The sequence below is a fragment of the Penicillium verrucosum genome, assembly GCF_028828655.1.
Source record: "Penicillium verrucosum strain IBT 35672 chromosome Unknown utg000001l_segment0_segment0, whole genome shotgun sequence".
In the NCBI taxonomy this organism is placed as follows: Eukaryota; Fungi; Ascomycota; class Eurotiomycetes; order Eurotiales; family Aspergillaceae; genus Penicillium; species Penicillium verrucosum.
Genome location: NW_026643210.1, coordinates 6,191,893 through 6,218,861, shown reverse-complemented (window position 1 = coordinate 6,218,861; position 26,969 = coordinate 6,191,893). Strand labels below are relative to the sequence as shown.

Below are 26,969 nucleotides of genomic sequence, written 5' to 3'. Positions count from 1 at the left end.
CGAGATATCTTCCATTGCAGCACAGGGACGTCGGCCACTGTGACCACGCAAAGCCCTATGGCGTAGTGATCGAAATAACATGGTCTGTCCAGAGGACTTATGGCAAAATGGTAGAGTCAAATGCCAAGCCTTCGTCACTGGATCTTCGACGGGTGTTTGTGGTGGACACCAGAGTAGAGAATGATCGTTCCCAACAGACCGGGCGGGCTGAAAGGACGAAAAGAATGGTATCGGTGTGTTTGGGGGCAAATCCCAGGCGACCGTGGACGGATGCTGTAGCGCTAGCGATTCTCCAGTAGAAGGTGATATTAAAGAAGCTCCCAATTCCACCAATACCGAAGCCACCGTCCAGATCTGTTCAGCTCTAAAATCATGTATTTCGTTGAAGGTAGTATACGCATCAAGTTTATTGATTGATTCTCTCGACCAGATCCAGTTCTGATCAGTCGAAGGGCCTTCGGCACTATTGGTTGATGATGAAGCTCGCCAATCTACCGCTTTTCGAAGGTCAGAATAGCACTTCAGTTGCCATATTGCCCAGTACACGCGATACTCTTCGAGGTAAGAGAAAGGCTCGTTTGCCTTTTGCGCTCGGATAGGCAAGGTTCCTAAAGCAGTAACCAATCCTTGTCTTAGAGTCAAGAGACAGATGCATGCCAAACGCTGGGTTTGGGCGGTAATACGAAGGATGCGATGAGCCAGATCTGAGTTCTGTCGACACAGAATGGATTCAAGTGCGTTTTCGTTTCCTTCTCCATTCGTTAGTAGTATATACTCGTCGAGACTTGTACAGCAGATCGAAGGGTCATGAATAAGGGCGATATTTGAGAGTAGCTTTTTGATTTCAGGGTGCGAGGTAATAGAATTTGATGAAACAAGGTCTTGGATGATCGCACGAGAGTTCGCCTGGAAGACCGCTCTGGCTTTTAGGGATACTGATACTAGGCTATTCACGCCCACAAAGTCTGTATTTCGAAGGATTTGACTGACGAGTTCGGGGGAAGTCTTTGAAATGGATCCATTGCAAAGGCTGTATATAATACATAGTACGGAGTAGGGTATGTGGTAGTTATATAAAATCAATATAATTCCAAAATTGTCCCTCCACTTTTCGATTTGTCTAGAACTTCCAGTTTGTGTCGATCATCTTGAGCGGGGTAGGGTCTTGTGAAGCCGCGGTTGGATATACTCATCCCTTCAGAGGTACCTAGGTAACACTGCATAAGAGGTTAAGATTACTCTATTTCAATAACATACACCTATATTTATATAGTTATATAGTTATATAGTTAGTTATATATAATCTACCTATATCACGCAAAGTCCTAAATTAGAATAAGAGCTCGGAGCATGTGGGCCTCAAAAAAAAAAAAACAAAATAGGGGTTGATATGAAGAAAAGCTCAAGAACTTGCTTCGGCAATTAATTAATTGATCGTGTGTACTCTCCGTATGTTGTACCTAGGTAAATCCTATTAACATATATATACCCGGGAACCTCTCCCTCTTCTCCCCTTTCTCTCTTTTGGACCATTTATCTTAATTTATCTTAATTTACTTTCATCATGGTTGCACTACCCGAATTTAGAGCGACTTCACTTGAGGAGATTCCTGTGCGCCTCTCCACAGTCCGCAAGGCGTTCAATGAGCACAAGACCCGCGACTTGGAGTTCCGCCTCGTCCAGCTGCGCAAGCTGTACTGGGCGTGAGTACTGAGTTCTTCTGTCTTTCTGGTCAATTAGTTAACACTTCCCAGCATCAAAGACAATGAGGAGGATATTATGGAGGCCTGCGCCCAGGACCTGAACAAGCCTCGGTTCGAGACCAACATCGGAGAGAGCGGATGGCTCCTAAATGACATTGTCTTCACGACGCGCAATCTGCACAAATGGGCCAAGGATGAGAAGGCCTCTGATATTGATCTTGCCTTCAAGTTCATGAGCCCTAAGATTAGAAAGGATCCTCTAGGTACTGTGCTGGTCATTGGGTACGTCCCCCCTTCCTTGCCTCGTGATGCGCATGAGAACCATCCCGAAGACTAACAAGCTCTTTTCCACTCTAGTGCCTTCAACTTCCCCTTCCAATTGACTCTCGGCCCCGCCATTGGTGCCATCGCCGCCGGAAACACAGTGGTGATCAAGCCTAGCGAAAATGCCCCCCGCAGCGCCGCCGTCATGCAAAAGATTATCGAGGCCAGTCTCGACCCCTCGTGCTACACAATCATCCAGGGCGGTATCCCCGAGACACAGGCCCTGCTCGCGGAACGGTGGGACAAGATCTTCTTCACAGGCGGTGCCACCGTCGGACGCATCATCGCCAAGGCCGCCGCACAGAACCTGACCCCCGTCGTGCTCGAGCTGGGTGGTATAAACCCAGCCATCGTCTCCAAGAGTGCGGACCCACGTCTCGTCGCCCGCCGCATGCTCTGGGGCAAGCTCCTGAACGCCGGCCAGCTCTGCACCTCGCAGAACTACCTGCTGGTCGACAAGTCGCTCGTTCCGGAGGTCGTACGGGAATTCAAGAATGCATACAAGGAGTTCTACCCTCAGGGTGCTAAGGGCTCGCCTGATTACGCGCGCATCGTCAATGAGACCGCCTTCGCTCGTCTCAAGTCCATGCTTGATAATACTAAGGGCCAGATCCTTATGGGTGGCACTATGGATGAGAAGGAGCTGTTCATCGAGCCCACCGTTGTTCAAGTTGACTCGGTTGATGACTCCATGTGCTCGCAGGAGAGCTTCGGCCCCTTCATCCCCATCTTGCCCGTGGAGAACCTCGACGAAGCCATCAGCCTGGCCAATGGTGTCCAGAGCACACCGCTGGGTCTCTACCCCTTCGGTAACAAGGCTGATGTTAACAAGAGTAGGTTTCGCTCTTTTCTTTTCCTGTTTTGCATCTGATACCCTGCAAAGACAGCTATTCTAACTCTCTCTCCTAGTTGTGTCCTCCACTCGCTCCGGCGGCGTTTCCTGTAACGACGCCGCACTGCACATCCCGACCCTGCCATTCGGCGGTGTCGGCGAGAGTGGCTACGGTGCTTACCGCGGCCGCTCCAGCTTTGACGTCTGGGTCCACCGCCGCGCCATCACTTCCACCCCAAGCTGGCTGGAGTCCCTCCTGGCTATCCGGTACCCGCCGTACGCCGGAAAGATCAGCAAGTTCAATGCTGCTAGCGCCCTGCGCCCCGACTTTGACCGCAACGGCAAGAAGCTGAGTTTCGGCTGGCTGCGCTGCATCTTCACTTTGGGTGGGGGCAGTGCGAAGGCTGGAGCCGGCAGGGCTGCTGCCATTGCTGCCAGTAAGTGATCATTCTTAATTTCCTTCAATCCCCCCCGCGCCATTTCTGTGAATATGCTCTAGGTCTTGCACAGATCTGGCTGGGTGGGTTTAGTTTGGTCTTGGGGACTTTCCTTCAAATGAAGAGGAGAACTAAGCTCCGAGATCCCTGCACCAACCCCTGTCTGTGGCTGCTTATATGCTTCAGACGAAGACGCATAATCCCTGCCTATCTTATATACCCCAACCTCATGTACTGGCTTAATTCTGTTTCCCCCTCCGAGGATGTCCATCTTTACCATTTCCTTTTCACCTTGTCATCATACCCCGGAATCGAGAAAAGATAAGCTCATAATCTGTGAATCTTAATGAATCCTTTCCTCTTTTCCTTTTTCGTCGTCCCCTTTACATTTGACATCCTAATGCGTCTTCACATCTGTTCCACCCCATTTCAACCTGCAGATCATACCTATCAAAGCTTTCGGAAATTGCAGTCTAACCCATAATAGTTGCCTACGTCGTCCTACAGGTCCTCGAACGCCGATCTTCGAAATTGTGAACATCAACATTCACCCCTGAATTTGGATACCCCGCTTCGGGTCTACTGCTTTTGGTGCTGATTACTCCTTGTCTTGGAAGGGAAGTTGGGTTTCGGCTTGGATTATCATATGCGGATGACTTTGGGGTCTTGCCATAGTAAAATAATTTACCATCTAGGTAAGTACTAGTACTTTTTGGATTTCGTTGTTTTTATCTTGGGCGATGGTTTTGTTTGGAACATTTGAATATATGAGCCATGTATTTTTGGAATTTATTCGAGTCTTTTTGTTGTCTTGGATATGTATTACCCTGTAGGCCAGTGAGTAGTTTCAAATGTTATCTAGATATCATCGCATGGTATTGGGGTCTTAGAGCTCCCATAATACAAGGAAAGGCATGTAGCTTTTGTACAAAACCATCTAGCCTACGGCATTACATCAAGGTAAACTCCCGATTGAAAATTATAGACACATCCAACATTCATGTCATCATTCATGCTGTCAAATGCAGTGATTATCGAATGCGCTATCTAAACAAGACAAATACCTCAGTTTTGACCCAAAAAAAGGAAACCAAGTCAAGTACATTGGGCTTTAGCAGCGCCGTTCCACGCCGCGATTACTCACACACAGGTACTTAACACCCTTATATGGTTTGACGCTCTCGCCTAAGCCGCGACTGCGACGCTGGTCGATGTTGAGACTATCCACTTTGATACCAGATGGAAGCCAGCCCCGAACGGAGAAGGATACCGACGCCGAGTTGGGCATCAGACTTGCATTGACCTGGGCTTTGGTTCTGCGCGTGGGACGGGAAGTAGATGATGGGGCGAAGAATGCGGGGAGGTGGGCGTTGAACTGGGATTGTGATTGTGATTGGAGAGGGGGTGTGGGGGTGTGAGGTATGGATGGATTTGGGGATGAGCTGGTAGCTGCGACGGCGTCTTCTTCCGCGTCTTCTGGGTGCAAGGCGGTGGAGCGGGAGGCTTTCTTCGTTGACTTCTTCTTCTTCTTTTTGCGCTTGGATGGGTCGGAGGATCGGGGTTTCTTGGATGTACTGGCGGATGCGTCGTTGTAAGAGGTGGGCGCCTCGTAGTAGCCTTGCAGGAGGTTGGCGTTGGCGTCTTCGTCGGCATCCTCGACGCTGTCATCAAAGTCATCATCGGCGGATGGATAGCCTGAGACGCTGCAACGCAGTGTGGCTGTTCCAGTCAATGATCCGGCATCCTTGCTGGTGGGGATCCGCCACTCTAGGAGCCCACTTGAGGGGGTGAATTGGGCGTCACCACGGCTGGCCTGCATATCCGTGATATGACGGACGGACTTTGAGATCGGTACACTAACAACAACCTCTTCAAGTGCTGGTCCGGAGCTTCCACTTCCGCCCACACCTAGGAATGATGGCGTTGATGTGCCGGATCCGCTTCGGGGAACTCCAGGCCGTGAGGATGAGCTTTGGCCCGGGAAATTTGTGTTCAAAGTCAGTCGAACCTCAAACTCGGAGCCAGATGACCCAAGCGATTTGCGGATATCGACAATAGCAGGTAGGAATAGCTTTTCCATATGGCTTGGTGGCTCCTCCTGGTCAGGATCTATGGGAAGAAGATCCACTTCATATCCAGCCAAAATAAACCGCCCATCGGGCGGTATAAAGCTAAGCTCTCCCGGCCGTTCCTTCCATCGAGCCAGTCGAACACATGGATGGAAAACCGGTAGTTCAATCTTGCGACCAAGGACATGCTGACCACCCGGCGCTGATAACGATAGCAGTAGGTCCGGGACTCCCGATATCTTCGCAGTAAATGCAATGGTGCCGGATACTAATGCAGACAGCAGTCGTCCTGACGGAGCCATAGTAACAGAAAGAGATTCAATGATGTCGACATATAGCTCATTAGAGGTATGCCGTACACCGGGTCGTCGCCAAGGAATGGCGGGTCCTTGTGATGCACTGGCGGCGGCGAGGGATTGCTTGAGAGGATTGGTAGATCCTAGCGTTGGCGTAGATGTACTGAACCGGACGCGAACACGTTAATGCCAAATAATATCGTCTGTCAAGTCAAGAGCTGCTCACCTAGGTACTCCGATTCCACCTAATAGCTTCCCCATCCACCCGGGAACCTCAACAACCTCTTGCAATGCATTGGGTTCGGTATTGCATACTGTTCCCCCATCACACATTTCATTAAGAAGCTGCGCAACAACATCGTAATTGGCCTGGATCTTAGTTGTGAGCAGCGGCGCTCCAACGAAGTCCTCTAGTACATCGATCACGCGATGCAGGAACTCCAGTGCCAGAAGCGGCTCCGTGTCGACTTCGCTTATTGCAAGAAACAACAGATTCGACTCTACTGTCGAGAATACTGTCACCGGCGGTGAAGCGCTAGGAATATGCAGCAAGGAAGGGCGTGGTTCGGCATGGGCAAGGTAGAGGGGCAGGATGGCGGAGGCCGAGGGCGGGCGGGATCGATATACATGTTCGACGAGGGGGCACTGGGGAGGACGGGTTAGTATTGTCTTGCGAACCGGTGCAGAATATCCCACTTTTGCTCGTCGAATATGTAAACGGCATCAATTTCACCGCTCATGATGACTGTTGTCTGATGATGAGATTACTGGTGTCCGTGTAGATTGCATAGCTCTCGTGTTTTGCCGCAGATTCCCGCCTTCCGATAACTTTTTGGAGACAACAGATATCAACTCATAGTAACTGGGCTCTAGTGATACAGTGTGCCCTTGGTTCGTGTTCTTACTCCGAACAATGCTCAATTCACTTTACACACTCTTCACCTCTGATAAGCAAGCCATGGATACCCAGCCGAAAGACGCCAAGCAGGCTCTGGCCGAGGACAAGTACGACGACTGTTTGTCCTGCAGAGTGACTGGTATGTTCTATTCTTAGCCTGTGGTCCGGGCTGGTATTACCGGCATGTTGTACTGATATCCTGTACTAGGATCTGCTGCTTTTATGGGCCTTGGAGTCTACAGCTACTACACTGGAATGGCCAATCTCCGGAAACAAGAGAAGGCCATCATGCAAGGCCCCACAAAATACAAGATGGGCTCGCGCAAGTTGGGGATTGCCTCGATCTCTGCGACATTAGTGGGAATGGGGTTGTGGCGGGCGTTCAATTGAGTACTGTACATTAAACCAATTTTAAAGCATATGGGATGTGATGAAGGCTGGGACCGAGCAGGCTAGATGTTTGATAGTGAAGGGCAGGTTGGAAGCTTTGTAAGATATTGATTGTTATTTAGTTGCAAGCTAATGATAATTGCCACTCCGGGTATCGGGTATCACCACCAGGCATATCCGTCTATATGCTATATCACAAGTGGAAGGGGGAAAAATAAGGGAAAAAAAAGAGACAAGAAGACAACAAAGAAACCCAAGGAAGAGAAGAACAAAAAAAACCATATGCAAAATGTCCCTTCCTTGTTATGCACCCGAAAAGCACCTTCATACCCGTAATCTCAACCAGCCACAGTGTGACAATCAGAAGGGAATGGTCGTCACTTCGTCATCATATAATACTTTATCTGGGTCAAGCCCTAAGTAAAGCGGCCTCGTTTCCCACCTCCTGATGCATCCCGTCCGTTGTTCAGTCCGGACAGATCGAAGAAATCTGGGAAAGTGAATTTCCTCTTGGACCCAATACTGGCGGGTGACTCCCGCGGCGAAGGGCGCGCATTTGATCGGGGGTGGTTGTTGTGGCGGTGGTGTGGTCGACTGTTGCGAGGCATCACTGAGACACTAACAGGAGCGCCGTCCTGCATTGTCGCAGATGAGTTGTCTGACGACTGCACATCCATGTCGAGCTCTTGACACTGAGGGTATGTAGGACCAGCGGAGAAGGTGAAGACGGCAGGTGTGGCGAAAGAAGGTGTTTCGTGGAGCTGTGTGGGAGGAGGAGGAGGAGTGGTTGACTCTGGCTTGGATGTGGGTGCGGGCGCTGAAGTGGGGGGCTGACGAACAAGTGTTTCGGGTGTAGGTTTTTCTTTGCGGACAGTAGCCGGAGTAGCACTTCGGTCACGCTTGTCGGCCTCCGCGTCTTCATCGCTGCTTTGTGATCCAGTTCCGTCACATTTTTCGGTTGCCCATTGCCGAACCTTCCACCCCTCTCCGTCTCCGAGACCGAGGTTCTCACGGTCAAGGAAGTGGAGCAGATCCTCTATCGCATCCTGGTATCCTGTTGTCCTTGCCTGAGATTGTTCACACACTGCATTCTTGTACAGGTTTGTGACGGACAGAGCTGCCGCCTTGAATTGCTGGAGGAGCTGCTCCGGAGGTTGCGGGCGGGGTGTCGAGCTCGGAAGGGAGGTGTTGAGGGACCTCATGGAGTCCATGGCAGGGAAGAATGTCAAGGCCCTGTTGCGCAGTGGTTTTGAGGACGAAAGTGTTTGTTTGTGTTGACAACTTCTTATGCTGTGGGTCGTTTCTCAGTGGACAAACGGCGAGAGGGAAGAGCTTGGAAGTGGTGAAAGAGAGAAGTGGAAATGAGAAGGACTGTGAGAAGATAGAAGGCAAGAGCCAATATAGCTATAACCAGATATATCAAGGTAGTTGTTCACCCAACTGTGCAACAATAAGCGGCATTCAGATGTTGTCAACGGAGGAACTTTCGTTTTCAAGGTTGTTGCAGATGACCGCCCTGGCCCGGTAACGAGAAGCCCACTTTCCGACGGAATAACAATATTCCATACCGTAGGGCCCTACCGAAAGGCGGTATCTTCATTTGCCATGGACGCGCTTGGGATACCTTCAATAATCCTGGTCTAGAATTGTTCAGCGGCATTCAATCTATGGGATCACCATTGATGAATCACTCCAACTTTTGAATTTACCCTGGACTATATTTACCCAATCCCCCTCGTTTCCTCAGCACTCCGACTGCAGTTGGTTCTTTCTTTCTGCACTACGCGATCCGACTAGTCGCGAGCTTCCGATATTCTTTGTTGCACGCTCAAAGACGTGTTTAATAGCGAACGCACCTCCACTTTGTTCACCAAAGATAAAACATGGCTCCTGCCCTCGCGTCTGATCCAGTCTCGCAGGCTGATACTCCTATGACTGATACAAATGACGACACGGTCCCTTCGGTGCCCGTGGATAGTGCCGACGCGCAAATGACGGTATGTGAAATTGTTTTTGAGACCGCTGCATGATTTTCCATTGCTTTTTAGGTTCCAGATTCGCTAATTTTCTTTCGCAATCTAGAGCCGCCAAAACACCCCAGATTACACGGTAACGATGCCCTTGGCCTATAGCGCTGTTAGATAGGGAAGGTTGCTAATTATTTGAATAGGACTCTGACACAAATCCCAACACCACTGCAAGCAGCGTTGCGGGCGACGCCGCGGCCGATGGACGTAGGCGCAGATCTGAGGCCAACCACCTTAGAAAAAGCATCCTAGGCAAGAAGCATGGCCGCCTTGATAATACGAAGGTATGGATTATAACATAAGATTGTTGACAGCCCTTGCTCATACATGATGTTTTGTAGGAGGATGATTCGATTCGCCGATTCCGATACCTTCTGGGTCTCACTGACCTATTTCGCCACTTCATCGAGACCAATCCAAACCCTGAAATCAAAGGGATCATGGCAGAAATCGACCGACAAAATGCAGAGACAGAGGAAAAGGCCCGCAAGGGCTCCAAGCGCACTGGGGGTGCTGGTAGTGAGCGGCGCCGCAGAACCGAACAAGAAGAAGACGCAGAGCTGCTACAGGATGAGAAGCAGGGCGGTGATAGCACCACCGTATTCCGAGAGTCGCCAGCATTCATCCACGGTGAGCTACGTGATTACCAGGTTGCAGGCTTGAACTGGCTCGTTTCGCTACACGAGAACGGTATCTCCGGTATCCTGGCCGATGAGATGGGTCTCGGCAAGACCCTACAGACGATCTCGTTCCTGGGATATCTACGTTACATCCGTGATATCAACGGCCCCCATTTGGTCGTCGTACCGAAGTCAACCCTGGACAACTGGAAGCGAGAGTTCGCAAAGTGGACCCCCGATATCGATGTCCTGGTGCTCCAAGGTAACAAAGAAGAACGACAAAAGTTGATCAATGAGCGCTTAGTCGAGGAGGAGTTCGATGTCTGCATTACCAGTTATGAAATGATCCTCCGCGAGAAGTCGCACCTGAAGAAGTTTGCCTGGGAATATATCATCATCGACGAGGCCCATCGGATCAAAAACGAAGAATCATCGTTGTCGCAGATCATCCGTCTTTTCAACTCCCGCAATCGGTTGCTAATCACCGGTACCCCGCTACAAAACAATCTACATGAATTGTGGGCCTTGCTCAACTTCCTTCTCCCAGATGTCTTCGGCGATTCCGAGGCATTTGACCAGTGGTTCTCAAACCAGGATTCCGACCAAGACACCGTGGTACAGCAACTCCACCGTGTTCTTCGCCCTTTCTTGCTCCGACGTGTGAAGAGTGATGTCGAGAAGAGTTTGCTACCGAAGAAGGAACTAAATCTCTATGTCCCAATGTCTGAAATGCAACGGAGGTGGTACCAGAAAATTTTGGAGAAAGATATTGACGCCGTCAACGGCGCCGCTGGGAAGCGCGAGTCCAAGACTCGACTGTTGAATATTGTCATGCAACTGCGGAAGTGTTGCAATCATCCCTACCTGTTCGAGGGAGCTGAACCAGGCCCTCCTTACACCACCGACGAACATCTTGTTTTCAACTCCGGAAAAATGGCCATTCTGGACAAACTTCTGAAGCGCATGCAAGCGGATGGTAGTCGTGTGCTCATCTTCTCTCAGATGAGTCGTGTACTGGATATCTTGGAAGATTACTGTTGTTTCCGCGACTACAACTACTGCCGTATCGATGGTACCACAGCACACGAGGACCGCATTGCTGCCATTGATGACTACAACAAACCCGGATCCGACAAATTCGTTTTCCTTCTCACCACCAGAGCTGGTGGTCTGGGTATCAACTTGACCTCAGCTGATATCGTCGTCCTCTTCGACAGCGACTGGAACCCGCAAGCTGATTTGCAAGCCATGGACCGAGCTCACCGCATTGGTCAGACCAAGCAGGTTAAAGTTTTCCGATTTATCACAGAGAACGCCATTGAAGAGAAGGTTCTGGAGCGAGCAGCTCAGAAACTGCGTTTGGATCAACTTGTCATTCAACAAGGTCGTGCTGGACAAGAGGCCGGCAAGGCATCTTCGAAGGACGACCTCCTTGGTATGATTCAACACGGCGCTGCCAACGTCTTCAACACAAAGGGTGGGGACGAACAGGATGTAGCCGAAGATGAAGATATCGAGACTATCCTGCGTAAAGGCGAAGAACGAACTGCAGAGCTCAGCAAGAAGTACGAGACCCTCGGCATTGATGACTTGCAGAAGTTCTCATCCGAGAGTGCGTATGAATGGAACGGCAAAGATTTCACCGAGCGGAAGAAGGATATTGGCATCAGTTGGATCAACCCAGCCAAACGTGAGCGCAAAGAGCAGTTTTACTCCATCGACAAATACTACCGCCAAGCGCTGGCCACTGGAGGCCGCACCGCCGATACAAAGCCCAAGGTCCCACGTGCTCCTAAACAAATCACTGTCCACGACTGGCAATTCTTCCCTCCTGGCCTCCACGAGCTCCAAGAGAAGGAGACTGCCTACTTCCACAAGGAAATTGGTTACAAGGCTCAATTGCCTGAAGGTCCCGAAGAGGAGCTGAGTGAGCGAGAGGCCGAGCGTGACCTTGAACAACAGGAGATTGACAACTCTGTTCCTCTTACTGAGGAGGAGCAAGCTGAGAAAGCTCGTATGTCAGAAGAAGGGTTTGCAACCTGGAACCGACGTGACTTCCAGCAATTTATCAACGGATCTGCCAAGTTCGGTCGCACCGACTACAAGGGTATTGCTACTGAGGTGGACAGCAAGGAGCCCAATGAGATTAAGGAATATGCCGAAGTCTTCTGGCGCCGATACACCGAGATCCAGGACTATCCTAAGTACCTCCGAGTCATCGATCAGGGTGAGGAGAAGGTGCGGAAGATAGATCACCAGCGGAAGATGCTCCGCAAGAAGTTGGAGATGTACCGTGTGCCGCTTCAGCAGCTGAAGATCAACTACACCGTGTCCACCACCAACAAAAAGGTTTACACCGAGGATGAGGACCGATTCTTGTTGATCATGTTGGACAAGTATGGAGTCGAAGGCGAGAATTTGTATGAGAACATCCGTGAAGAGATCCGTGAATCGCCTCTATTCCGATTCGATTTCTTCATGCTCAGCCGCACACCCGTGGAAATTGGTCGCCGCTGCACTACTCTACTGAACACCGTGGCGAAGGAATTCGAGCCCAGTGAGGGCAAAAGCCGCGTTCGTGACCGTGATGAGGAGGAAGAGATAGAAGAAGCGCCCCCTGCCAAGAAGAAGGCTAAGAATGGAGCTGCTGTAAGTTTTGTCTAGCCCATCATTATCTGTCACTTTTGTCCTAACTTTTTTTTTTTACAGCCGACCAAACAGGTCAAGGCCACCAAGGGTGGTAGCAAGACTGCCTCTACCGCAAGTTCCCGAGCTCCCAGTGCTACTGCAAGCAAGCCTAAGACTCGCAAGAGGTAATCATGTGGATTGAGGGCCCACGGGGGGGGGGTTGTGTACGTTCCCAGTTTGCTAAGGAGGTTATTGGTGATTCGGGTATTGGGGGTTTTTTTATCGGGATCGGCGCAATATCTTTTAATGTACTTTTGTAATTGAAATAGAGTTACTTGTCTTACTTCGAAAGGCTTATAGTATTCATATGTATTCCTTGATAATCCCAGCACATTCACGAAATCCCCCTGACCGGAGTCCGCCGTGTATCGCAGTGCATAGCGACCATCAGGGACTTTAATTAGGATTCACCACTAATATAGACTCGATTAGAAGTCAAGGTACCGTTTTAGATGGCTTTTTAGATGGCTTTTAGGATGATCAGTTGTAAGGTATGAAATAGGATAGAAGGGACAATTCCCCTAGTAGTGTGCACTACGATAACCATGTAGATCGGACACCACCTCCATCATGCTGAAACAACCTTGGAACAGAAATACAGGTTTCTGGGATTCGCCTCCATAAAACTGACAAATGACTAGCCCGCCTACTAGGCATCGTAATATTTGAACGCCATGACGACGCTTGTTTCAAACAACCCTCCCCCAGTTCATTGCATGATATTATTCTAGCATAAGTACTTAAGGAGACCCAACGCCCTAGCCATTCATTCTCAAACCCCTCAAATCCAAAACAATCCACCTCCCCCCACCATGGCGACTAAAATCAATCTTATCGCGAACCCGCATTACCAGAAGTCCGGCACAAAGTCGTACTTGTACGCCATGCGCAAGTATCGCTTCACCCCAACTAAAGGCGGCCCGTATTTCCTCGGCACTACAATGGTACAGACTGGCCGACAGTTCACTGATAAGCCCATCGGAGGCCGTGCTCGGTTGCTGCAGGTGCTGCAGAAGAAGGACGCCGTTAGCGACCAAGTTGGACAAGTGGGTGTCCACGATATCCAGAATGACTCGATGTATCTTGCAGAAGTTGGTATTGGTACACCTGCACAAACGCTTAATTTGGACTTTGATACTGGGTCTGCGGATCTATGGGTAAGTACATAGATTTCTTCCTGTTTTTCTCTGTGCGATGCGATAGTGGTTAAGAATTCTGGATGTCTAGGTCTGGTCCACGGAGTTGTCGTCTAAGACTTTGTCGGACAACAAGAACCATACAGTCTTTGATCCGACCAAGTCTGTTACTTTCAAAGAGAAAGATGGCTCAACGTGGCAGATTAAGTACGGTGATGGCTCTTCTGCTAGAGGCACGGTCGGCAACGATAATGTCAACATCGGCGGGCTGGTGATCAAAGACCAGGCTGTTGAGATCGCTGATATATTGTCCGATCAATTTACACAAGGTGCTGGGGATGGGCTACTGGGACTTGCGTTCGGTAATATCAATACTGTCAAGCCCGAGGCCGTGAGCACGCCTGTGGAGAATATGATCTCGCAATCCGACATCCCGAAGTCAGCTGAGATCTTCACCGCAAAGTTGGGGTCATGGCGAGACTCTGATGAGCAGGATAAGGGCGAGTCATTCTATACTTTTGGTTATATTGATCAGGACACGGTGAAGGCCGCTGAGGCAGAGATCTCCTACACGTCTGTCGATAACAGTCAGGGATATTGGCTGTTCGATTCTGCATCAGCAACAGTGAATGGGAAGTCGGTCTTTCGGGCTGAAAACAAGGCTATTGCTGATACAGGGACTACTTTGGCACTGGTGGATGATGAAACTTGTCAGGCCATTTATGATGCTATCCCCGGGGCGGAGTATGACGATGACAGCCAGGGATGGATCTTCCCATCCAACACATCGGCTGATAAGTTGCCTGTTATCTCTTTTGCTGTTGGTGATACGCAATTTGTTGTGCAGAAAGAAGATCTCGGATTTGCGGAGGCTAAGTCTGGTTATGTCTATGGAGGCATCCAAAGTCGGGGTACTATGACCATGGATATTCTAGGTGATACTTTCCTGAAGGCCATCTATGCAGTGAGTGATATATATTTGGGGAGTTCACAGTCGCACAAGCTAATCCGATGATTAGGTCTTCGATGTCGGTAATCTTCGCTTTGGTGCTGTACAGCGCAAGGAGCTTCATCAGGATCTCGCTGTGCCTTCTGAGTCTAGCTAGGCATGTAAATGTTCATTTACAAGAATAGTCGGCCGCCTATGTGGCCTTGTCATGGTCCTTTTGGTACCAACCTGGTCAGCCCTTTTAGATTTTAGTCGTAGATGTATTGAAACCCGGCAAAAAGCATGGACTATGCAGAGGACCTTCCTATGTATAACTACTACAGAATGCATTTACCGCTATGTGAACAGAAAAAGAACTTGCTACAATCCACTAACAGAAAACAAATAACAACCAAGTGAAAAGCGCTTCCATATGCATTCTCAAATCACAATATCACAGGTCTGTCCATTTGATGATGGGCTTGATAACCTGCAGTATATCTGTCAGCTTGTCTCTTTGAAAGATTGATGTTGTAGCACTTACGCTTCCAGACTGTAAATCTGCCATGGCTTGCTCTAAGTCGCCTGGGGGATAGATCTTAGCAAGCTTATCAACCGGGAATTTCCCTTGCTTGTATAGATCAATCAGTTGTGGAACAATCTGAACAGCGACGAAAGGTTAGTCACGACTCGAGCGATTGTCAAAAAAGGAAAGACGCACCACAGCGGGATTCGCACAGCCCTCAATAACACCAACGACTCGCTTGCAAGCCATCATGAGTTCCAAAGGATCGATATTGAGGGACGATCCAGCACGAGCCACACCAACAATAGCTAGGGTACCTTCATGACCCAAAGCTTTGACGGCAGCCTCAAGCAGAGGAACTACACCCGTGGTATCGAGTATACAGTCAACGCCATCTGGGAATATATCCAATAGCCCCTGCGCAAGATCCGATACGCTCTTCGTGTTCAACGTATGCGATGCACCAAGAGACTTCGCCATCTCGAGCTTCTCATCAACAATATCAACCGCGATAACGGTTTGAACTCCCTGAGACCGGGCAGCTAACATAGCCGCCACTCCCACAGCGCCCATACCAAGAACAGCAAAGCGACTTGTCGGTGTGGGCTTAAGGACATTGAATACGGTGCCAGCACCGGTGAGATACCCACAGCCGAGAGGAGCAAGGACCGCCATGTCTTCGACTGTGAGTCCAGACCCCGAGGGAGATTTGACGACCGACCGTTCGTCGACCACAGCCAGCTTGCTCATAGAGGACTGACCGAAGAACTGGCCACGGATTGGGCCCTTTCCGCCTGGAAAGGAGATGGGTGACTCGGCAGCGCTGAGACCTCGAGCACCGGCGAAGTTAATCGGTGTCATTTGACCGCAGAATCCATTTCGACCGTTGCTACAGGATCTGCATGTCTCTTCGTGGCAGGAGCTGAAACTCAGGAAGACGAGGTCGCCTTCTTGGAGGGATTTGTCTTTCACGCCACTGCCGACGCGGCGGACGATTCCGGCGCCTTCGTGGCCTAGTACGGCGGGATAATCACCGACAGGGATTGCGCCCTGTTGGACGACAATATCCTGAGGGTATTCTGTTAGTCTCGTTTAACTATTTGGAGAAGTTTCATGGTGGAATGAATGATGATACATACTGTGTGGCAAAGGCCTGTATATTTCATTTCAACCAAGACTTCATTTGACCGGACTTCATCAAGAACAACATCTTGAAGAACAAAAGGAGCTCCTGGTTTATCCACCACAAATGCCGTGGTTGGGATCTGTTTTTCTGGGATCATAGTGAGGTTGGTTTGATGTACATGCGACGAGGATCTTCCTATGGGTGATAAATATCTGATGAGTACTCTCTATACACAAGCTAAAGATAAAGACACATACCTCTAATTTAGGGTTGAAGGGAACTGACTTCTTAAGGACATCCGGATCTTAAGGATATCCGGACCTTTAAGGCATCTACTTTGGATCTCTAAGGCATCTCCTTTGCGTTTTGCGTCTCTTCCCCCAGAAGCCCTCGTTTGTTCCCCCCACAAATCTCCACAACCCGACTTCGGCAACGAGTTTCGGTATATCTCGATCGAAAAGCTCTGTTTTAATGGGTGTGCTTTGATGGTTTGGATCCTGATGTTGCTTTGATTAAGGGGATTGTTGCTACCCACCCACTCCCCCCCCACTTTTGAATAATACCACCTCCCTTTGGATGATACCACACCCGCTGCCTGAAATATCGGGCATAATTACTACCGCTCTCCTAATCGGGTACCGCTTTTACCTCGATACCTAAATCTGCCTACTACCTTACCGCCTTCCAATTTTTACACCGCCTTCGTGCCAAACTACCCCTAACACTATATATAGGACGACAGTAGATGGATACCTACAATTTGTGTATAAACACCATATAAAATTAAGTCACTTTTGTCATATAGATTAGACCAAGTCCCCGAGGTGCTAGGAACCTTCTAAGTACCTAGGCTAGTACCTAGGCCACTACACAGTAACCGTAGTCTTCACCGGATGCGCTAACCTAAGATACTTCTATACACCGAGATCCTTCGTCAAAGGAGGAGAGCCGGGGCCGCGGGCGTTGTCGTGGGCGTGGGCGGGGGGTAGTGGACGGGGAACCGGTAGTGGTGAAGCCGGCGGTAGTGGTTGAGGACGTGGCCGAGGCCCAGGGCGGGGAGCAAAGCGCGCGGAAGGGTTAAGAAGCAGGATACTTAATTTGTAGAGTAGATCGATATAGAAACCAATGAAATGTACGATTTTTTCTGATCAAAATGCAGTGTATTTTACTATGTAAACCAGAATTATATGGGGGTGGCAGAAATAAATGGCAGAATCAGTATCGCACCCGATCGGGAAGGCGGTACTGGAATTTCAGGCAGGGGAGGTGGTATTATCTAAGGGGGGTGGTAGCAACAATCCCCTTGATTAAATGCATTAAATGCATCAAATCGATAAGATGCGTTAACTATGTGATTAACCTATAAGTCAAGAACAAAGAACTTCAAATCAAAAACTCCAATTTACTTATGTGCTATTGTACAAAGATGCAGTGTGTATATGCTAAAATACAGAGTTATTAACAGTTAGATTACCACATTTTTTCCTTTCCTATGTTCTTTTCCATGTTCTTTTCCTTCTTGAGGACACCACCCACAGTCATCGGTGTTCGCAGGAACTTCTCCATCAGTAGTGCCGCGGCGACACTCACATTGAGACTGTCGATGCGGGCAGGATCCGATTGAACACCTAGGATGGAACTCTGCCGGGCGCCTGGAATGCTGATGATCGCATCTGCATGCGACTTGATATGCGAGCTCAATCCAGTAGCCTCACTGCCCATCATTATCACACTAGGCGCAGTAGTGCTGGGTAATTGAGCCCTGCTTTGATCGCCATCGGCCGATATGTGGTCCAAATACACGGAGCCAGGAGTTGGGGCATCTGCAGCATAGAACCGCCACCCATTCTGCTGGGATCGCTGAATGAAATCAACTTCATTTTTCACATGAAGGATAGGCATATTCTCAGCTGCACCAGCAGAACATTTGATTGTGATGGGAGACAATGGTGCGGAGTTGCGACCAGCTAGAACAATTGCATCGACACCTAGGAAATAGGATGAGCGGATGATGGCCCCCATATTACCGGTATCGACCACTCCATCTAACAGCAAGACAATTGGGTATCGATGGCTCTGTTCAGTTTCATGCGGGGGCGGGGAAGGATGATGGATGTGGATACGATCATCGGTGCCATTTACCGCAGCTTCTTCCCGCGTTTGTGGTGCAAGCTCCGTCCGGAAATACTCTTCGGATATAGATGGAACAGCCTGGAGACCACGCACTGGCAATTTTGGTAAAGGTGATGCCTCCAAAATACATCCATTGTGGGGTCGCCCAGCACTCATCTTGTCCATAAGTCGATCCCACCCTGCAAATGCCATTTTTACTGCAATGTTCTTTGACAGTGCCAGTTTGCGGATTGTGACCTTCGCTGCACTTAGCTCTTCCTCCGTGCCCTGGTAGATATAAAGCTTGTAGAGTTGACGCCGACTGCAGCGCAAAGCCGCCTCCACAGCGCTGGTGCCGTAAATGAACTCAGATGCCGGTGTAGTGTAGGGGATTGTGTCCGGCACTTTGACGTTGTCCTTCACCCGTTCTGGAATTCTCTCCGTGATCCGATGAGCCCTAGGTTTTGCTGGCTCCTTCTCTCTTGGTTCATCCATTGGAGGCCGTCCTCTTCCCGCTTGTGTGAATGGACCATCTTGTGTTCGCGATTGGAATCGGGATTGGAATCGGGATTGATGTTCACGGGGCAGTCCTCGGAAATCACCAGAACGAATAAACTCATCCTCGTCGAACTCAAACTTTTCTTCCTTTCGGCTTTGTCGTGGGAATTCGGACTTGTCATTCCATGGCGATTGTCGGCGGTCATAGTCTTTACGACCTACACCGTCTGATGTCCAGGCTTTTTTCGCTCCGTATTCTCGCTCACGCTGGCCGTAATTGCGTTGCACACCAGAGTTGAATCCTGATCTTTCGGGCTTTTCTTCTCCATATTGTCGTGCCCCATATGTTCGACGGTCATTGAAGTTGGGTTGATCTGACCTTCCGTATTTTTGTTGTGGTCCGTCTGTTTTTGGTCCGTTTGTTTGACGACCATTGAAATTGGAGCCACCTGATCTCTCGTATTGTCGCACTGCGTATTGCCCCTCGTATTGTCGCTGGCGCTTAGGAAAGCGAGACTCGTTGCCGCGACGATTATCTCTGTCCACGGACTGAGACCTGCGAATACCCTCCCCAATTGCTGAATTCAATGATGCATGCCGAATAGCAAAGACTGTAGAATTTGAGGAACTGATCACTCTTAAAAGACCATTCAAGCCCGTCCTTGAAATACTAGTTCTGAGCATTGCGACGAAGTTCCGGTCTTCGTAGATCCTCTCCTTGCGCCACATTGAAGAACTTCGTTATCGATCTGCGCGATAGGTCTGTATCCGCAACCGAGCTTATCGTTTATCGTTTATCGGGCGCCAAACCAAACGCGCCGGAAGTATTGACGCGATCGATTTGTGTATGCGACTCAATCTTGTTGACTTCGACTTTCTTCTTCTCATCTCCTTCATTCATTCCTTCATGATTCTCTTTCATTGATTCGAACTCATCTTTCCTTTGAGCATCCAGTCGTCCCAGTGTTTACTTGGTTGTTCATTGGGAGATTTCCCATCATCGATTCAATACCCTCAGTTCACTCAAGTCTCCAAACCCTCACTTGTAAGAACCGCGTGTGCAGTCCCTATAGCTTCATTTTCATTTCCTGATCGCTCATCTGGTCAGAAAATCATCATGTCTCAATCTAGAGACGATTATCCATACTGCCCATCACCTGAAGACCCTGACGCAATGGCGGCACAATTGCTAGCGCAATTGCAGAGCGCTTCCTCTCGCACGACTCCCATCCTCACTCCTAAGGGCTCCGAAAATGCCCTTCAACCAGTGGAAGAGTTCACTGGAAACTCAAAAGGATCCACAAGGACCTTTGAAATCATCGCCCCAGCGGTTAACAACCCCGAGGACTATGAGTATTTGCCCGGTCATTTCGAAGTTCACCGCATTCTTGCGGTCGATATGGATGAGCCAAAGCTCATTGTGAGACTCAAAAGTGGTGAACGTCAAACTGTAAGTGAAAGCAAACAATCAATCAATCCCAAACTCCATTCATCTGACAATGACTTTCATAGATGACCATCAAGAAATTGAAAAGCCTCAAGAACGGACGGGAGGCTTTGCGTGAATTCAACCGTGACTCACAGAGTCCTGATCCCCTGGCAATGGACCAAGCACCTCGTTCACGTCTCATTTACTCGGGTGGAGATGGTCCTGCAGACTATGATTCAGAGTTGGACTGGGGAGTTGCACGAAGGCGCCAACGGCGTGGCCCGGTGATCTCATATGATCATTTCTTCCGCAATGGCGAGGAAGATGACGATGGCGATGATGACCACCAAACCCGCCGTGAAGATAGCACTAGTACTAGCGAGGAGATCGAATACTCAGAAGAATCCAGCGATGATGATGCTCCAACCAAACGCCGCCACCTGAGAAGAGGTGTACGAAAGGGCCGAAAGCAACGCAGTCGCGAATGGTCTGAACAGACCTCCGCCTCCGATACAGGCAAACGAACATCATCCCGTCTGCGACAAACTCGTCGACGCAACATGAAAGAGCGCCTTGAAGACGACGAATATTCTGAGCGCGAAATTGAGCAGCCGAAGCAGAAGTTCTCAGGTGCGCGGGAGCAGTTCCGTGAACTACCGCTGGACAATGAGTTCAGACAGTGCCACTCCCAGTTATGTGCCCAATGCGGCCATGAAGATCATGACCCCGAAAAGGGGGCTTTGGTTTTCTGCCAGGGTTGTACTTTGTCATATCACCAAGGTTGTCTTGGCGATCGAAGCAGCCGGAAGCACTTGGTCACTAAGGTTGATGAAGGTGACTTCATTCTTCAATGCAGTCGTTGCTTAGGGATCAAGCACCAAGAACATGACGTAAAGCCTCATTTGGGCCATTGTGCCGTGTGCAGAGACGAAGGACCCATGTCGCAGCCTTTGCGGGAGACTCTTTCCTCGCAGACTGAGCAACAATTGCGGGAAGCCAATAATGGCATAGATCCGATTACCCATGTGGATATGTCTCGTATCAACAATGTCGACAATGTCCTCATCAGATGCCTTGGCGGCACTCACAGCTGCAAGCGAGCTTTCCATCTCGAGCATCTACCAAACGTGGCAGAGAAGGATCGTCCGGACATTGATCCTGCTAACTGGCAATGCGATGTCTGTTCTGAATCTCCCCAAGGGGCCAATCCAATAAACGTGATCGTTGCTTGGAGGCCAAAAAAGCCCGAGGTTAATGTTGTCCCGCGGTTGGTCGAAATGATCCCGGAGATCGACAAAGAATATCTTATCAAGTGGAACAAGATGTCCTACTTCCGTGTCAACTGGTTGACTGGAGACTGGGTCTGGTCCAAGGTCCCAGCTAGCCAGATGAAAGCGTTTCTCAGGTCAGATCGATCGACTAAACCCATCATGACAACAGCCGAGGCTGTACCCGAAGACAATCTGCGAGTGGACATTATCTTTGATGTGGAATATCACGTCGAGCCTGAATCCCAAGAAGATCGAGCAAACGCCGGGATGGTTAAGCGGGCATATGTCAAGTACAAAGGGTTGACTTATGAAGACTCAGTCTGGGAAGAACCCCCCAGTCCGACCGACACAGCCCGTTGGGAAGACTTCCAAGCTGCTCTTACGGACAGGGTGCTCCGAGAGGATATCCAACCCCCGAAGCCGAAAGAGCTTCAGAGACGCCTCAACGACGCCCGCAGAGAGGATTTTGACCAGAGCCTTATGATGACTGCTCAACCTGCGTTGGTGACCGGTGGTCAGCTCATGGAGTATCAGCTGGATGGTGTGAACTGGCTGCTTTACATGTTCTTCACACAGAAGAACGCTATTCTTGCTGACGATATGGGCCTTGGAAAGACAATCCAGGTCCTGACGCTGTTCTCCGCATTGATCGAACAGCTCAACTGTTTCCCATTCTTGGTCGTTGTTCCAAATGCGACTGTGCCAAATTGGCGCCGAGAGATCAAGAGCTGGTCGCCGGACGTTCGCGTTGTCACGTATTATGGCAGTGCTTCCGCTCGCGAGATGACCAGGGAGTACGAGATGTTCCACAAGAATGGTACTCTATGTTGTCATGTGGTCATTGCTTCGTACGAGAGCATGGCCGACGATGGGGCTAAGCGAGTTTTGTCCAGTGTCAATTGGGCCGGCTTGGTAGTTGATGAAGGCCAGCGCCTCAAGAATGACAAGACCCAGCTCTATGAGCGCCTTCGTCGCATGAAATTCGGTTTCAAGTTGCTTCTCACTGGCACACCGCTTCAGAACAACATCAGAGAGTTGTTCAATCTGGTTCAGTTCATCGACCCGACCTACAATGCCGAGAAGTTGGAGGCCCAATACGGAGGAGCCCTCGACAAGGAAGACATTCGCGAGCTTCACGACATGATTCGGCCGTTCCTCCTGCGTCGAACCAAGACAGAGGTTTTGCCATTCCTCCCCCGATGGTGCAAATCATCATCCCGATTTCGATGTCCGTTGTGCAGAAAAAACTGTACAAATCAATCCTGCGCAGGAGCCCGCAGCTTATCAAGGCTATTTGCAAGAAACAAACCGGGCCGTTGAAGAAATCCGAGCGGCACAATCTGAACAACATCCTCATTCAGCTGCGCAAGTGTCTTTGCCACCCGTTCATCTACAACCGGGACATTGAAGAACAAACTCTAGACACCCAACTTTCCCATCAGCGGTTGGTCGAAGCATCCGGGAAACTTCAGTTGCTGAATTTGATGCTGCCTCAACTTCGAGAGCGTGGACACCGCGTCCTCATCTTCAGCCAATTCTTAGAGAACCTTGACATTGTTGAAGACTTCCTCACTGGACTGGGACTCCAGTACTGTCGCCTGGATGGACGTTTGTCCTCGAGAGAAAAGCAGCAGCAAATCGACCAGTTCAACGAGCCGGATTCCCCTTTCTTTGCCTTCTTGCTTTCGACACGGTCGGGTGGTGTGGGAATCAACCTCGCCACTGCCGATACAGTGATCATCATGGATCCTGATTTCAACCCCAAGCAAGACATGCAGGCTTTGTCCCGTGCCCATCGAATCGGGCAGAAGAACACGGTTCTTGTTTTCCACCTGGTAGTGCGCGCGTCAGTGGAAGAAAAAATCATGCAGAAAGGTAAAACAAAGATGGCCCTCGATCACGTACTTATCGATCGCATCGAAGCCGACGAAGATGAAGAAGACCTGGAGTCAATCCTCAAGCATGGTGCCCAGGCTCTTTTTGATGATGATAACTCGGCAGATATTACCTATGATAACCCCTCCATTGACAAGCTGTTGGACCGTAGCCAGGCTGAGCAGGCCGAGCAAGTGGCCAACGAGGGAAGTTCGAATCAGAATGACCAGGCGCAGTTCAATTTCGCCCGGGTGTGGCAAAAGGATCAAGGTAGCCTTGAAGAAGTGACTGAGACTGAGGACGCCCCTGTGGACATCACGGCGTGGGAGAAGATTTTGCAAGAGCGTGAGCGTGAAGCGCTCGAGGAGGCTAGCCGACAAGCCGAGGGTCTTGGGCGCGGTAAGAGAAAGCGCGGTGCGCCCCGCTACAATACCATCATTGAAGGGGTCGACGACGAAGAGAACCCCAGTCCCCCACAGAAGCCGCCTACCAAGATGCGAAAGGGCACCGCCGATGACAACGATTACCAGGAGCCCGACGACGATGGCGATGAGACTGAGTCTGACCTTGGAGGTGACCCAATGGTCACTGCATATGATGGAATTGAAGGAATGGGCACTGAGATTGGTGGTGAGGTGGCTGAACCTGGAGCTGGTCAAAGTGGATCTGTAGAGGAAGTCGCTGTTGATCATGTTGTGAATGCTGAACAGCGAGGTAAGAACTAACTCATCCCAATTCCAAGCGTGTTTTATTACTCTTTGCTTTTTCTTCTTTTTCTTCCATTTTTTTGGATTTTTTTTTGGTTTTAAAGTCTATCCTATCATTCCTCATTGCGACCATAAAAACATTTTGGTTAACATACATGATTCAAACGGCAGCCCGCGCGTTCCGTCGTGTTGAATCTCCACCCCCGGTGGCACAGATAGGGACCGATGGCATCCAAAATACTTCCCCGCCTTGTGTGGCATGCCAACAACGGCACATCCCTGGGTATTGTCCACTCCGCCACGCCGGCGTCGAGTTCTGCGGTCTATGTGGCCTGGCGCACTTGGGAGGCCGCCGTGCCTGCCCTCACTTGCAGTCAAGTATACAGGTCACCCGTATGCTGGAGGCACTGGAGAAGAGTACGGAGGCCCCATCCCTCGTGTATGGGGCAAAGAAATACCTTCAAGGTATTCTCAGATCGGTTGGGCGGACCACTCGGGATGAGCGGAAGAAGGCTTTGCTTTCCGCTCAGCAAAAGCCTCAGATTCCGCTCACCTCGTCCTCAGTGGGCGAGGACCGCACCAATGCCATTGATTTGACGGAGGCAAGTGGTGAGTCCTAAAGCTGATCTGAAATTTTTGCTGCCGCTGCCCCAGTAGGGGCTACTTCGTGATCTCTGCGTGAGATGAGCTCCGGCTCTTCTCTCTTTTCTTTCTTTTCCTTTTTTGCTTTTTTTGCTTCTTGTTCTTTTGCGTCGTCGGAGCGCCAATTTGCATCGGGGGGAGTTCAATAATTTATTTTTCGAAAAGAAAAGAAATCCCCAAGAAAGGACCAAAGAAATTCAAAAAGGATGGGAGGCGTTCTGGACATTAGGGGCGAAAGATACCCAGCTTTGTTTTTGTTACATTTGGGAGAGAATTAAGATAAACAACTCGAAGTTGTATGGTTACAATATTTTGCATGTAGAAAAAGTAGACAATGTGATGATCTAGGGAGGATCTAGGGCTATATATAACTGGTTGTTCATTTCTGTTTGTCTCTGGACTTTTGAGCAAACACTTTACTATGCAGGTTGCAATCCAAATCAGGCAAACCTCTGCGTTTGAAGAACCTGCTACACAATCCTCCAACAAGAATCTCACTATGCAATTCAAGAGGATTATTAATAATGCATTGCATGCCTGACGACAAACCAATATTTAAAGAAACAAAGACATCCATTCCGGCCATCTTTCTTCTCCATCTCTCCACATATCCGCATCCCCTACATTTATCATTCAAGCAACTTCATCAAACCGGTTTCACCACATGGGTCCCCCCAAAAAGATTCATCATCGGCGAACGCGCCGCCTTGGGCAGGCGTTCGCAGATATCAAGGCAGAGCCCACTGCTTCACTACAGGTGAAGCGCAAGACCAGACAGAAGCTCGAGGAGCCTAACATCTCGGAAAGCATCCTTCAGCCTCGGGCTGGAGATGCTCCAGTCAAAACACCGGATGATGATCATGAACAAGGTTGGTCTACGAAATCATAGAAGACCTATTCTCCTTATAGAAAGTGGAAGCACTAACAGGTGTATCGATGATGTAGCAAAAGGGTCATTCATCAAGGTTGAGAAACCTGACCTTGATATGATAGATAGTCCTGAAGATAATAAGGCCGCTACTGGTGTTGATCAGAAACCATCCTCCGAGGATATCGATATGCCCTTGGCCCCGAAAATTGACCCCACTGAGCCACACATCAAAATTGAGAAGCCTGATCCTGATTTGACAACTCGTTTTGAAGACCAGAAGCCAGCTACTAGTGTCAAACACGATCCATCCTGCAATGATACTGGGATGCCACTGACCCCCAAAGTTGACCCAATTGAGCCATCAATCAAGGCTGAAAAGCCTGACCCGGATTTGGCAGCTGGTGTTGGGGAACGGGATTCAACCACTGGCATCAAACACGATCCATCCTGCGATGATACTGAGATGCCATTGGCCCCTAAAATTGATCCAAACGAGCCATCAATCAAGGCTGAAAAGCCTGACCCGGATTTGGCAGCTGGTGTTGGGGAACGGGATTCAACCACTGTCAAACACGATCCATCCTGCGGAGATACTGGGATGCCACTGACCCCCAAACTCGACTCAAACGAATCAACAACAACTTTTGACCACTCCGACTCTAAGCGCAGTCTCACCTCCTTCGATTCTCAAGATCTTTTGGAAGAGACACGTACTCAGAGCTCCCTTGATTATTCGGACACAAAGCCAGAAGCCCAGCTCTGTATCTTATGTTTCAAGCAATGGGGAAAAGAATTGGAGCCCGGCGAAAGGCTACTGGATTGCCAAATTACCCATGGAAGCTCTTTCAGTTGTAGACATTGTTCGGGGGAGCATTATAGATGTGACATAGTAAGCATGCACTGGCCTCAACAATTATAGCACAACTAACTTGGTGCTAGCTCCCATCTAATCTGACAAGGGACCTGTTACAATTGAAGCATGAGATGAACAGGGCCTTGGATGCAGGTGAGGCCATCGAAGAAAAGAAACGTTTCTACGATACATACCAAAATGTTTCCGGGGAAATTCATCAACCATCTGTCGGGGCCAGCGCATCATGTCTACGATTACATTTGCGGGATATAGAGAGAAAAAGGTGGAAGGGACGAGAATACGAGCAGAAGAACGCAGACCGAATCAAATCGAAACAAGAATACCGTCGAGAATACTACCAGAAGAACGCAGACCGAATTAAACCAATAAAACGAAAATACCAGCGAGAATACCGGCAGAAGAACGCAGACCAAGTCAAATCAAAACAACGAGAATACTACCAGAAGAACGTAGACCGAATCAGATCAAGACAACAAGAATACCAGCAGAAGAATGCAGACCGAATTAAACTAATAAAACGAGAATACAGTCGAAGATACCAACAGAAGCACGCAGACCGGATCAAATCAAGACGACGAGAATACCAGCGAGAATACTACCGGAAGAACGCAGACCGAATCAAATCACAACAACAAGAATACCGACAGAAGAATGCAGACCGAATTAAACTAATAAAACGAGAATACAGT

The 26,969-nt window shown here is 49.4% G+C and overlaps 10 protein-coding genes across 10 annotated transcripts; 6 read left to right on the top strand and 4 right to left on the bottom strand.

Moving 5' to 3' along the window:
- Window positions 1–1,564: 1,564 nt before the first annotated feature.
- On the top strand, window positions 1,565–3,305 carry N7516_002304 (hexadecenal dehydrogenase; the record flags this gene model as incomplete). Its single annotated transcript, XM_057215024.1, has 4 exons — window positions 1,565–1,704; window positions 1,756–1,986; window positions 2,062–2,861; window positions 2,938–3,305. 4 exons carry the CDS (start codon window positions 1,565–1,567, stop codon window positions 3,303–3,305), a joined length of 1,539 nt encoding a protein of 512 aa, XP_057076907.1.
- Window positions 3,306–4,408: 1,103 nt separating this feature from the next.
- Window positions 4,409–6,402, bottom strand: N7516_002303 (putative AP-3 adaptor complex subunit mu; the record flags this gene model as incomplete). Its single annotated transcript, XM_057215023.1, has 3 exons — window positions 4,409–5,825; window positions 5,889–6,307; window positions 6,382–6,402. 3 exons carry the CDS (start codon window positions 6,400–6,402, stop codon window positions 4,409–4,411), a joined length of 1,857 nt encoding a protein of 618 aa, XP_057076906.1.
- Window positions 6,403–6,575: 173 nt separating this feature from the next.
- On the top strand, window positions 6,576–6,950 carry N7516_002302 (uncharacterized protein; the record flags this gene model as incomplete). Its single annotated transcript, XM_057215022.1, has 2 exons — window positions 6,576–6,699; window positions 6,769–6,950. 2 exons carry the CDS (start codon window positions 6,576–6,578, stop codon window positions 6,948–6,950), a joined length of 306 nt encoding a protein of 101 aa, XP_057076905.1.
- A 416-nt stretch (window positions 6,951–7,366) lies between these two features.
- N7516_002301 (uncharacterized protein) lies at window positions 7,367–8,161 on the bottom strand (the record flags this gene model as incomplete). Its single annotated transcript, XM_057215021.1, has 1 exon — window positions 7,367–8,161. One exon carries the CDS (start codon window positions 8,159–8,161, stop codon window positions 7,367–7,369), a length of 795 nt encoding a protein of 264 aa, XP_057076904.1.
- Window positions 8,162–8,833: 672 nt separating this feature from the next.
- N7516_002300 (uncharacterized protein) lies at window positions 8,834–12,433 on the top strand (the record flags this gene model as incomplete). The annotated part of the gene is made up of 4 exons (XM_057215020.1): window positions 8,834–8,947; window positions 9,121–9,261; window positions 9,319–12,246; window positions 12,307–12,433. The coding sequence occupies 4 exons, from the start codon at window positions 8,834–8,836 to the stop codon at window positions 12,412–12,414; spliced, it is 3,291 nt and encodes a 1,096-aa protein (XP_057076903.1). The 3' UTR covers window positions 12,415–12,433.
- A 664-nt stretch (window positions 12,434–13,097) lies between these two features.
- On the top strand, window positions 13,098–14,527 carry N7516_002299 (pepsin-like aspartic protease; the record flags this gene model as incomplete). The annotated part of the gene is made up of 3 exons (XM_057215019.1): window positions 13,098–13,442; window positions 13,513–14,385; window positions 14,441–14,527. 3 exons carry the CDS (start codon window positions 13,098–13,100, stop codon window positions 14,525–14,527), a joined length of 1,305 nt encoding a protein of 434 aa, XP_057076902.1.
- Window positions 14,528–14,803: 276 nt separating this feature from the next.
- N7516_002298 (NAD(P)-dependent alcohol dehydrogenase) lies at window positions 14,804–16,158 on the bottom strand (the record flags this gene model as incomplete). The annotated part of the gene is made up of 4 exons (XM_057215018.1): window positions 14,804–14,839; window positions 14,894–15,010; window positions 15,071–15,943; window positions 16,015–16,158. 4 exons carry the CDS (start codon window positions 16,156–16,158, stop codon window positions 14,804–14,806), a joined length of 1,170 nt encoding a protein of 389 aa, XP_057076901.1.
- Window positions 16,159–17,471: 1,313 nt separating this feature from the next.
- N7516_002297 (RNA methyltransferase, TrmH family) lies at window positions 17,472–19,295 on the bottom strand (the record flags this gene model as incomplete). Its single annotated transcript, XM_057215017.1, has 1 exon — window positions 17,472–19,295. One exon carries the CDS (start codon window positions 19,293–19,295, stop codon window positions 17,472–17,474), a length of 1,824 nt encoding a protein of 607 aa, XP_057076900.1.
- Window positions 19,296–19,728: 433 nt separating this feature from the next.
- N7516_002296 (uncharacterized protein) lies at window positions 19,729–24,513 on the top strand (the record flags this gene model as incomplete). Its single annotated transcript, XM_057215016.1, has 4 exons — window positions 19,729–20,061; window positions 20,124–22,490; window positions 22,553–23,900; window positions 24,065–24,513. The coding sequence occupies 4 exons, from the start codon at window positions 19,729–19,731 to the stop codon at window positions 24,511–24,513; spliced, it is 4,497 nt and encodes a 1,498-aa protein (XP_057076899.1).
- A 686-nt stretch (window positions 24,514–25,199) lies between these two features.
- On the top strand, window positions 25,200–26,952 carry N7516_002295 (uncharacterized protein; the record flags this gene model as incomplete). Its single annotated transcript, XM_057215015.1, has 4 exons — window positions 25,200–25,404; window positions 25,481–26,295; window positions 26,346–26,729; window positions 26,803–26,952. 4 exons carry the CDS (start codon window positions 25,200–25,202, stop codon window positions 26,950–26,952), a joined length of 1,554 nt encoding a protein of 517 aa, XP_057076898.1.
- Between the last annotated feature and the right edge of the window lie 17 nt (window positions 26,953–26,969).